The sequence below is a fragment of the Urtica dioica genome, chromosome 11 (assembly GCF_054948205.1).
Source record: "Urtica dioica subsp. dioica isolate 48M chromosome 11, U.dioica_male_clone48M_v1_H2, whole genome shotgun sequence".
NCBI lineage: Eukaryota > Viridiplantae > Streptophyta > Magnoliopsida > Rosales > Urticaceae > Urtica > Urtica dioica.
This window is the reverse complement of record NC_142766.1, coordinates 9911175-9923211: the sequence shown is the minus strand read 5'-3', so window position 1 is coordinate 9923211 and position 12037 is coordinate 9911175. Positions and strand designations below refer to the sequence as shown.

Below are 12037 nucleotides of genomic sequence, written 5' to 3'. Positions count from 1 at the left end.
GCAAATTCCTTTTGGACTTTCTGAATGTCCATTATGTATTCGAAACATTGTTGTAGTTGATTTAGCTAATTATATCTAATAAAGGTCATTCCATTTAAAAACAAATTAATTAAAAACATATTTGTAATATAAAAGAAAATTATAACTAATAAACTACTTGAAATATACAAGTTTCATTTTAACTATTTTTTTTTAAGAAATGAGATCAACTATTATACATAATATATCATTGATAATCGAAAAATTAGATTTAATTTTGAAATAAGAAAATCCAACTCAAATTCAAATTTAGGATCTATTAAATAAGTAAAAAATTCCATGTAGTTGCTTCTTTATTTATCTAAATCGGTCAAAGGGCATTTTTTGTCCATTTTTGTCCGTTAATAACTAATTTCCAAGTATTAATCATATGTAGACTAAAATTCAAATTTAATATTTCATAATTGCTATGTACTGAAATTAAATTTAGCTAACAAGATCGATTTTGGTTACTGATATATTTTTATTTACTTTTAACCGAAATGAACGAGTTAAAATAAACTGTTTTAGTTAATTTTAAGAGGTAATTAGACCAGTCGCCCAATAGTCCACATTCCTTTTGAAAAATAGCTCAAGTTTCATTTTAATAAGAAATAGTTCATCAGACCGAAATTAATTTAATTAATTAAATAGTTAGTTTAATTAACTTCTGTTTGATGAGCTATTTCCATAATAAAATGAAATATGAGCTAAATCTTTAAAGGAGCTAAATGATTGGCTAGTTGCAATACTTGTAATTTTAATTGATTAATTATCGGGTACCCAAGGTCAACGTTCCGTCAACCTAGGTTTTAAGATTTTTTTAATTGAAAAATATTACAATATATTATTGGGCTATTTTGCTAACTAGCCAAATCAACCTATTAATATTAAGAGAATAGTCAAAGTTTGAATTAATTAAGGGAATAGCCCAACTAATCTAAACTACCTAAATTACCCTTTCACACAACTCTCTCTCTCTCTCTCTCTCTCTCTCTCTCTCTCTCTCTCTCTCTCTCTCTCTCTCTCTTCAGCATATTCTTTTGCGTCGTCGAGGCTCCGCTCGAACATGATCGCCGCCGAGACCCCGAGGTAGCCGTCGAGCGCCGCGGCGGAGACGAGGTCGCTTGCGCCGCTGGTTTTCACGGTCAGGGTGCTTCGGGATCACCGCCACCGCGTCGCCGTCGCTCAGGCGGCGGAGCGCGCGCACGGAGAGGCCGCGATCGGGGGAGTCGAGGATGGCTATGGCGTCGCTGTACCGTTTCGATGTCCGTACGCTCGTCCTCGCAGGTACGCTCGTCCTCGCAGGAGATTTCTCCGACGACGGCCTCGAGTCGTCCGAGCTCTTCCGATCGTTCTCGGAGGGTTTGGCTCCTCCACTGCCTTGCTTTCACGATCGAACCTGAGGTCTCAGAAGTCGACGGCGAAGCAAAGCCCTAAACCTAACCCTAACCTCGGGTTCGCTGGAGGTGGAGAAGAAGAAACAATTCGCGAATCGGTTAATTTAATTAACCTACTGGAGTGAGTTACGTTAATTAATTAACTGATTCGTGAATGATTTGAAATTCACAAAAAATTTACAAAAATCATAACTTAAGTCAATTGATATTCAAAGCATTCAATTAATTAACCTAATTCCGAATTCAATCATTTAGTAAATTAACTTTACTCACAAAAAAATCAAAACCTAAACTAATATTCAACCAATAAGTTAATTAATTAACCTAACTCACTCCAGTAGGTTAATTAAATTAACCTATTCGCGAATTTACCAAGGGCGTTATGGTCTGAGCCGAAAATATGAGCTATTTGCTTAATAAAATGAAACTTGAGCTATTCCCCCAATAAGAATGACAAATTTGGTTAGTTACAACAAATTTCACTATATTATTTATCAAATTAAATTATTTAATTTCAATTATAACTAATAAGACTTATTACCAAAATCATTATTTTAATAAAATACATATGTGGGAATCGAAGATGCGGTTTTAACTTGTTAACGTAATTATAAAACTTTAATTAATAACCTGAAATTAATTATATTTATTGTAACTTAATTACTTCTTAAACCATTGGAGACATTAAAGGGCTGGGAATCGAAGATGCGGTTTTGGTAAGACTAAAAGACTTTTTAAAGAGTGACGTAAGATCTGACATGCAAAACTGCTTTTTTTGTTTCTTTCAGAATAAAACAACTTTTTGACATATCAGATGCAATCTCTAGATTTTGTATCATTATTACTTAATTACTAGTGATATTAAAGGATAAATAACTAGAACCTATTACCGTCAATGGCAAGATACGCGATTTGTCTTGTTTCTGCCAATCAATTGAGACACAGTTGTATGGATTTCGAAAGACTACTTCATCTTATCGTTACTAAAAAAAAATTGGGGTTTCGTTTTTTTTCTTTTTTGAAAGAAAATTGGGGTTTGTTAATAGTAGTCGTAGTACCAAGGATTAAAACCACTACTTTATTATTTAATTGAGATATCAATTGCCTTGATAGTAACTAAAAATAAAGATTTTACTAATTAGCATTTATTGAGATACCACAATGGTAGATATTTATAAAATAAAAAATTATCATTATTTAAATGATGCTTATCATAATGATTTTTGGTTTTAAACAATATTCATTTAGAAATTTCGGAGAGCCATTATAAATAAATAAATAAAATATTTAATATGAAAACATATGACTTGGATATATTGGAAAAATCTTGTGTACAGCACCTAATGACGATTTTATCATTTTTTGTTTACCAAAAAGTGAATTTCAGCTCGATTTCGACTTGATACGGAAAGACACTGAAGACATAATTTAAGTCTTACGTACTTTATCACGAGTTACATATATATTTATATATATATATATATATATATATATATATATATATTCTTATCTATTGATATAGTGTAGATAATAATTTATTTACCATACTTTTTTTCTAAAAGAAAATGTAATAACAAATTTCACAACATTGAATAGTAATGAACCCATAACAGAATTCCTTATGAGTTTTGAGATCAATTTTACCTTACATTTTGAATCAGTGGATCATGTTCACGACTAGTGTTGTCGGTCGTTTTCGAAAATTATTAAATTCCTTATGATTTATAAGAAATTCAACATCAAAGGCCACTAAGAGGCCCGATCTAGGCCCACGAAGGCTAAAAAGTCTACTCGAGACGAGCCCACAAAGTAAGGCAACGAAAAACGAAGAAAAATGTCAAAAACGACCATGGCGCGCTACACCAGTGTGAACGCAAGACGCGCACGCCTTGCCTTCGGCAAATCCGACTTTTGAGGCACTTTTCAGCCCCTAAACCACTATAAATACCTCTTTCCTCAATAGGAAAAAGGTACACAATTTTCTCTCTCACAATCAATAAATAATAATATATACATAAAATTCAAATTTTGTACATTTTTACAATGGTACAATGTGCCGTTGTATAAGCTCTGTTGTATAATCCTATATTTGTACTAGTGCACCCACATTTCCTATGACTTGCGATATCAATGAAGGTGTGTACGCTAATTTTGGTAGGCCCCCCGTCGGAGGGCTCCATTGTGATGGATGTTACCTATCCGAGCTTGTTATCTAAGCTTTTTGGCTAGATTCGTAAAGATACATTAGTTTGTGTGTCTACGAAAGTGTCACCTCTTTGTATTGCGATGAGTGTTGGAGAAAAATGTAATTTTCTGGTTATATCACACCGTCCACTATAAAAAACAACTCCAACTCAACAATGTAGCCGATCACACAATAGATTTAAAGCCTTTAAATGTCTTGTGATCAAGACTCTTCCCCGTGTAGATTTGTGGCAAACGCTCCCATATTTCTCAGCTCTACTTGAAGTGTAACACCACATGAATAGAGTCATGTAGCTGCCAACCAAATTTTTACTTGAAAATGGGGCATCATACATAGTGTCGGATTAAGTTACTCATAGTAGGTTATATATCATGAAAGGCTATCCACATGAAGTGTTTAACCTGGGGGGGTGGGGATGAGAGTCTCTCGTGTCTGTAGAGATGTCCTTTTTGGACCACTGAGCACAACCATAAGCCGATGTGAACTGAGTTGAACCTTACTCCTAATGAGGAAGTCCTCCATCTCTCCAGAGTTTAATTAAAAAGCTATGATAATGTTGCACTTGAACGAGCCGAATAACTCAATTTTATGATGTTATATTGTCCATTGATGATAAACACATGGACGCGTAGTTTTGGGTCTACCCTACCATCCCTTACAATTGGAATGAACAACTTTGATCTTAAAAGCTATTGGTTAAAGAAAATTTGAGTTTTCTGCTTGCCAACTCTTAAGAGGCAACTTTTTTAAATAACCATATCACCCACACAATGTTCACCATAAGACGATTGTGTGAGGTACGAGTCACAATGCATTTTGAGTACTTCGCAATCCTTCAAGCTTGGAGACCCACGAGAATGAGGATATAGTGCTCCTCATCCTTGTACCTGAATCCTTGCTCGTGTTTAGGTTTCACCCAATAATACTATTTGATCCGATACTTTCTTTTAGTTGATCAAAAAGAGCTCACCAGAGCTCCACACGAGAAATGACTAGTCAATGTCGTCAAACCAAAGTCAAGCCACAGGTTATTTAAAAACACTCGTACTATTTGTAATGACGACATGATAACAACCTTTATAAGAACATTTGCGCATCTTAGAAAAATGACCTATTTTTTAAACAAAAAAAGTGATGTTTCAATCATTAAACTTTGCGTGAAAATGTTGTGTGATGAGCTTGGATGCGTTGTTTTTATTTTATTTTCCAATGAGAGTTGGAAATCCTATGTTCGTTCGTTTCTCTATTATGTTTGCAACTTAGGTTATCTTCAACCAAAAAATATATTTGTTACACCATTTGAAGTAAATATCAAACTAAACATTAACTCATCTCAAACAAACCTCTATTTCAACATCAGATAGAATATTATTATAAATTTATTTTACTATTAGATATTTTAATATTATTACGAATTAAACATCAAACAGAGCTCATATCCTTGTATTTATTTTAATTTTAAATGTTACTTTACTATTAGTTATTTTATATTTATTTTAATATATTGTTGTCTTTTGATTATACAAAATAATTAGTTAAATTAAATCAAATGAATAACATAATGTAAATATGAAATAATATTTTATTTTCATACATTTTTAAGGGACCAAAATGTAAATAGAAAAATAAATTTAATAATAATTATTGTCACTCTATACTTCACGGGATTTTTGGAGTTTGAGTGCGACATTCATTTCGCAATTATTATATGGGTTATATAGCTAAATAGCCTCCTAAAAATATACAGTTTTGGATTTAGCCAACGTTTGGTTAATTTTGTGTTAATAGCCAGGCGAATTTAGTTACGTAGTTAAAAATACCAATATATCCTCGCAACTGTTCCCGCCCGTTCCCCTATCGAAAACAAAATCAATTAAAGCAAATCTTAGGATAATAACTGCCGCGTATCTTCTCTGTAATTAATACCAAATATACACACAATCTTCTCTCTCATTCAAACACAAATTCAAACACGAAATCCCCAGAATTAGAAACCAAAAAAAAACCGAGAAATAGAGATTGAGGGAGTGGGCTCGAGGAGGAAGACAACGCCTCCGCCAGAAATCAGCATTCGAATCCTCGCCCTGAGAACCAAAACTCCGGCATCGAATGCACCGGAAAATGCCAAACACTTCACCGCTGTCGAACTCATCCACCAATTCATAAGCACCGATCAGAACGGGAACCCTAAAACATCTGAAACGCCGCTCCGACCATCCAAATCCTCTTCCTTTAATCCTGGCCATCCATTCACGGGACAGTCCCGCCGCCTCGGCCCGCTCTGTAGGCCCAATACTCGGCCCAATCTCCGCCAACTGCTCCAACAGCAACACCGCGCCTTTTCTCTTCTCGGGATCCTCGCCGTACAGATCGCCGATTGCTTCGAGGACCAGCTTCCCGGGATCGCCGGAGTCCCACAGCGCTCGGCGCGCGCGCTCACGGAGCGTCTCGTGCTCACTCGCCGACACGCTCAGCACAATCAAAAGCTTTTTCGCGTCTGTAGTTCCCGGACTGGGATCGGGATCCGGATGAGTGTGACCTAATTTCTCTATGATTTTGTTATTCTCGACCTAATTTATGGTTTTTTTTTAAATACAGTATATTCGTGTAAATAGATAGCATATTTACAGTATGTTCGTGTAAATAGAAATCATATTTACAATATATTCGTGTAAATACAAAGCTTATTTACAGTATATTCACTGTAAATACAAAGCCTATTTACAATGTCTTCGTGTAAATAACTGAAAAATTCTGGAAATATTTTGAGCACGAAAATTATGCAATTATGAATTATGGAAGACAAAATAATATCAATAAATGAAGAATTAATTCGAAATTAATTACCTAATGAATTGCAACGAAATTCAAATTTCAAATTTGAAAAACTTCCCTATTCGGTTTCAATATTTAATTCGAAATTTTTTTAAAAAAATTCCTAATTAAAATAGCGTAAGGACAAAAAGGTCAAACTAATTCAATTAATAAGCTGTCACGTAAGCAAGATGGCTATTTACGCGAAATTAACGAAAAGTTGGTTAAAACCAAATTGCTAGTGTTTTAGATGACTAAACAGCTAATTATTTGTTATTATATATTGTTTATGCAAGTCATGCCACAACTATAAAATCCTAATGCAAAATTATACACATAGTATATATACCAAATCACAAACAAAAGTCACTTCAATAACTTTCATGACAATTAAAGTTGATGTTTAGTAAGAGTATAATATTGCGAAAATATCAACAGTATCCATTCAGTTTAATCGAAATGCGCGATTTATACTCTTAGTTTTTAGAAATATCAGACATATCTTTTCAGTTTAATATAAATGACATATGTCTCCCTTAAAAATATGTTATATTTCAAAAACTACCATTTTTCGTTTATTTTTTTACAAAAATAATTTGAATTCTCCAAAATACCCTTAATGAAATAATTTTTATTTTCTATATTATATATAAAAAAATTTAATTAAAAACTTTCTTTATAAAAAGTTAAGGATTTTTATTTATAAGAGAAGTTTTAATTTTTTTTAATAAAATAGTAAATAAATATTTATTCTATTAAGGGTATTTTGGATAATTCAAATTATTTTTTGTAAAAAAATAAACGAAAATGGTGGTATTTGAAATATAACATATTTTTAGGGGAGATATATGTCATTTATATTAAACTGAAAGGATATATCTGATATTTCTAAAAACTGGGGGTATAAATCGCATATTTTGATTAAACTGAAGGGATATAATTGATATTTTCCCTATAATATTTAAGGAACAATTGTGCACATATCATATTATTAAAATAAAATAATTGAATGGTTTCGATCATAATCAATTTTCAAGCAGTGGTACTTATTTGATTTAAAGTGTAATACGAATAGGGATATCTTCAACGTTTGGTAAATTTTGCAATCTAGCCATTTACTGAAATTTACGGATATAAAATACCTAATTTACCCTTTTTTCTATACTTAATTGATCAAAACACTAGCCCACGTTTGACCGGTTTGAATTGTATACATCCAATTAATTTCATATTTTTTTCGCAATTTAATTGGATATTTAGCTAATTTAATAGGAGATTCGGTGATGTAATTAAAAGAGAAAATTTAATGCAATAAATGCATTAAAAATTTACCATAATTAACAGAAATTAACAAATCAGTGGAGATTAACACAAATTTACAAACATTTACACTGCATTTGCTTACACGGCTATAATTTTAGCAATTTAATTTCAGCTTTTTGAATTCATAATAGGAGATTCGGTGATGTAACTAAAAGGGAAAAGAAATATTTATTTGATTGAATAAATCAAATAAGATAATGAATACACGTAATTATGATAAAATCCCGTTCAAAATTAGAAAATAAATTTGGAAAACAAAAATACCGTATTAAATGCGTATTAAAGGAACGGAAAGAAATCGGCTCTACATGCACATATGTAAATTTACCATAATTAACAGAAATTAAAAAAAGCAACGGAGATTAACACAAATTTACGAACATTTACTCTGTATTTGCTTACACGGCTATAATGTTCATTAAAGAAAAAAACGCTCAATAACCAATGCCAAAATTCGAAATATAAACCGAATATAACAAATTCGGCTACAAAACCAAGTTTCAAAACGTGGGCTAGTATTTTTGAAACCAAACCAAGGCTAATATAGTAAAAACCATCTTACATAAATATGACACGTCATCAAATTTGGTTAGATTCGAAAATTAAACAAAACGTTGGCTGGATTACAATTGCAACGTTTGATGTGGCTTGGATCGACTAATTTTTCTTACTTAATTAACTTTATGTTCTTATCATCTTGGTTATATTAAAAAAATAAAAATTAGGAGCATTATGCACAAATTATAAGAATTGAGATGATGTACTACTCCGAAAAAATAAAAAGTGATACTAATCCCCGAATATAATACATAACACTTCATTTAGACCAAAATTTGAAGAAAGAATAATAAACATTGATGCTTGGTAAAAGAACATAACATACTCCAATTACATATGTGTATACTATACACATAATATATACACTGTACTAAAAATATTCTCACTATATTGTATTCAGTACTCATAAACAGTATGAGGTTCCAACCCCAACTTCTTCCTTGTTTTTCCAACAAAAAGATCTCTGGATTTGAGCAATCCGGGTACACCTCCGAGCACGGTCGTGAACGACAGCTGTGCCACTGCATCTCTTCTCCCGAGTGATACGATGGCCTTGAACGAACCCGGCCGATATACCTCCAATTTGCCCTCTCTCTCTCCCGCCATTACTAGCCTCAAGTTCTTTGCAGCCACTAAAGCATGCTTTTGTGCCAAATACCCTTGCTTTGACTCCTACAATATTTTTGCTTTTGTAAGGATTCAATATTTAGGAGATACTGCGGATGATGAAAATGCCACTGAAAGTTTTCTGAGTACTGATTTTAAATTTTTGCCGCAAATTCCTGAAATTTCGATGGCTTTTGATGGAAATCTTGTTTAATTACCATAATAATAATAGTAATAACAAACTGACTGAAATTTGGATTTTCCAGCGAGTTTGGATTTTCGGTAGAGATATCAAAATTTGGATTATTACTTTAACCATAAGCTTCTTATGTTTTCTTGCGGAGCAAGTTTCATTAAAAAGAAGTAATTCGATGATAGTAAAGCCGCAAAACTAATTTAACAAAGACTCAGACATTATATACTAATATAAATTTAGACATTTCAGAGTTACCAAGAGTAAGACATCTAATTCCCACGAAATCGTGATTGTTTGCGGTGTAAGTTAAGGTTACTTACTTGAACATCAGTGATATCGCCGATGGCAAACATGTTTTTCCGACCTTTAATCCTCAAATTCTCGTCGACCATAAGCCGTCCCCGGCTATCCAAGCTGGTCTTGAGCACGGTCCCACCGAGCCACGCAGAGCCGAGCGGCGTCCCCGTACACGAGAAATGGCAGTCCGCTTTCAGAGTCTCTCCGCTCGCAGTCGCGTATGCCTTACCATGTCCCTCGGACGACTCATCATCATCATCATCATCTAAAATCACCGATTCGTCGAGTTTGACCTCTACTCTCTTTGCGATCAGCCACCGGAGAGTCTTGTAAGAAGCTTTTGGGCCGACGAACTCGAGCAGTCTCGACCCCTCGTGCACCAGAGTCAGCTTCTTGTCTGGGAAATCGACCGCTATTTCTCCCGCGAGTTCGACTCCAGTGGGCCCTCCTCCAACGATCAAGATCGACCGAGCTGAGCTGATCTTCTCGTGATCTGGGATCGACATGAAAAAAAAAAACCAAAGAAAAAGGGAAAATAAAAAATTCATATATTTTATCTTCATCTTTGACATGATCTACGCTTATGCAAAACTAGTTTGAAATTTGTATAATTCAAAAGTCGTACTGCGAACTGAGCATAAACCAGCAGGCATTATGATGGTTTGAACTGATCTTCTCATAGTTTTGGGCAAAAAAAAAAATCAATTCTCTTAACTTATCACCATCTTTGACATGATCTTAACTTATGAAAACTAGTCTAAAGGCTGAAAAATTCAAAGCCTTGAGACTAGTTTGAATGGGGTATTAACTAATTGATTACGGTTTGGCGTATAAAAAAATCTATTTAACTTATCCCCATTTGTGACATGAACACTTAAGAAAACCAGTCTCACGGCTAAGAAGTTCAGAGGTGCGTTATGATTTGAGTTTGAGTTTTTTGAAGTGCAAAATTTGAGTTTGAAGTAATCTTTGGATTGTTCAAAAAAAAAAAAAAACAACTAATCTTTGGATCCTAATATGGGGAAAAGAAGCAACTTAATTTGTGACATGATCAACATTTATGATAACCAGACTATCAAGGTTTATAACTAACTAAATCACATCCTAACGTTAAGTTGGGTTTATAAGATTTGTTTTTACCTGCGCGGTACTGATCTAGCCTATCGGGTCTAGTCCTGGGCACGGAATATGAATGCCCGGCGGCGATGACAAGGTAGTCATAGGCGATCAGACGGCCCTCGGCGGTCAACACTTGAGTCTCGGTCACATCGATCACCGTCGAAACGACGATCCTGCCGTTGGTGAGGTAATCTCTGTGGTTAATCACAGATCTCTCGCCGAATTCAGGCTCCACCATTGCCCTCAACCTTGCCCATGGGATCTCAAAGTACTCTTTCCTAGTTATTTCCACACACTCTATACATGATCAGAATATATATATATATAAAAGATGAATTTAAAATATATGAAGAGCAATTATAGAACTCACTGGTCAATGAGGGTGAGATCGGAATGAAACTGGAGAGACTTGGCGACAAGAGAGCCGGCCACACCACCGCCGATCACAACCACTCTTTTTCTCTCTCCACCCAAATCCATTCTCTCTTTGGATTCACAAGCCTAAATGTTGTAGCTCTGTATATAAGAATGCAGAGGAAAGCTTTGGAAATGGTTGGGTTGTTTACCTGGCCGCTCTGTCTAAAGACCGAGTCTTTTTATTTTTATTTTGTTTGGGTGCGTTCGTATGCGTGTGGTGTTAATAACACGATTCGTCTTCAATGTAAGGCCTGCTTGGGCTTGAAATGGTTGGACATTCACATACCAAAAGTCAAAAACAAATCTTTATTATATTTTTTTTACGCTGCATTGAAAAGATTAAGAAAATCGAACCTGTTACGTGCTTTCGTGAAGCTCCTTAACGCGTAAGATATGATATGACTAATAATAGGTATTGGTAAATACGGACATCTATCAGGATTTTGAGTACATCTGCCAGGGTTTTGATCGAAACTCTTAAAATATCTAAATTAAACAAACCAACATTTTAAGATAAATAAATTATACTCACTTGAATCATTGAAATTCTAATTAACCTGACCAACATTTTAAGATTCTTTAAAAAATTATCCTTTTTTATGAGTTCGTCATAAAACTTTCAAACACAAACTCATTTTTCTTCAAATTTTTAAGACAAATTTGTCATAACATTTTCAGAAACCCATATCCATATCCTAAAGTTAAAAAAAAAAAAAAAAAAAAAAATTGAATATGCTGAAAATCATCTTTTATGGGCAAAAACAAATTTACCTCAACGATGAGTTCGTCGTGAAGGTAGTGACTCATCTAGAGATTTGATTCAGTGGGGGCACGAATAGGATTAATATGTGTATAATTAATATATTTTTCACAAATTTTAAATTATGCAAACAATTAAAACTTAATTATTTTTTAAAACTAAGAAAGTAAAGTATAAATTATTATAAGACTTTATGTACAAATGAAAAAAATATCATTTTGATATCTAGAATAAATAATAATTAATCATATTTAACATCATTAGTAATATATGTATTTAAACTCTTTGGTAATGTATATTAGATATATAATTGTTTTGTGTAA

At 33.6% G+C, this 12037-nt stretch overlaps 1 protein-coding gene across 1 annotated transcript; it reads right to left on the bottom strand.

Annotated features, from left to right (window-relative positions):
* Positions 1-8525: 8525 nt before the first annotated feature.
* LOC149381103 (uncharacterized) lies at positions 8526-11193 on the bottom strand. Its single transcript, XM_089601673.1, has 4 exons — positions 10908-11193; positions 10559-10815; positions 9442-9911; positions 8526-8991 (listed from the first exon to the last, which is right to left on the bottom strand). The coding sequence occupies exons 1-4, from the start codon at positions 11015-11017 to the stop codon at positions 8716-8718; spliced, it is 1113 nt and encodes a 370-aa protein (XP_089457799.1). The 5' UTR covers positions 11018-11193; the 3' UTR covers positions 8526-8715.
* Positions 11194-12037: the final 844 nt, after the last annotated feature.

What these genes read in the sequence shown, in the direction of transcription:
- LOC149381103 (XM_089601673.1), bottom strand. Translation starts at nt 11,017, where the DNA reads ATGGATTTGGGTGGAGAGAGAAAAAGAGTGGTTGTGATCGGCGGTGGT. An exon ending in GCTAGATCAGTACCGCGCAG is followed by an intron (nt 9,912 to 10,558) that starts GTAAAAACAAAT and finishes TGTCGATCCCAG; the next exon opens with ATCACGAGAAGATCAGCTCA. An exon ending in GCGATATCACTGATGTTCAA is followed by an intron (nt 8,992 to 9,441) that starts GTAAGTAACCTT and finishes AAAATATTGTAG; the next exon opens with GAGTCAAAGCAAGGGTATTT.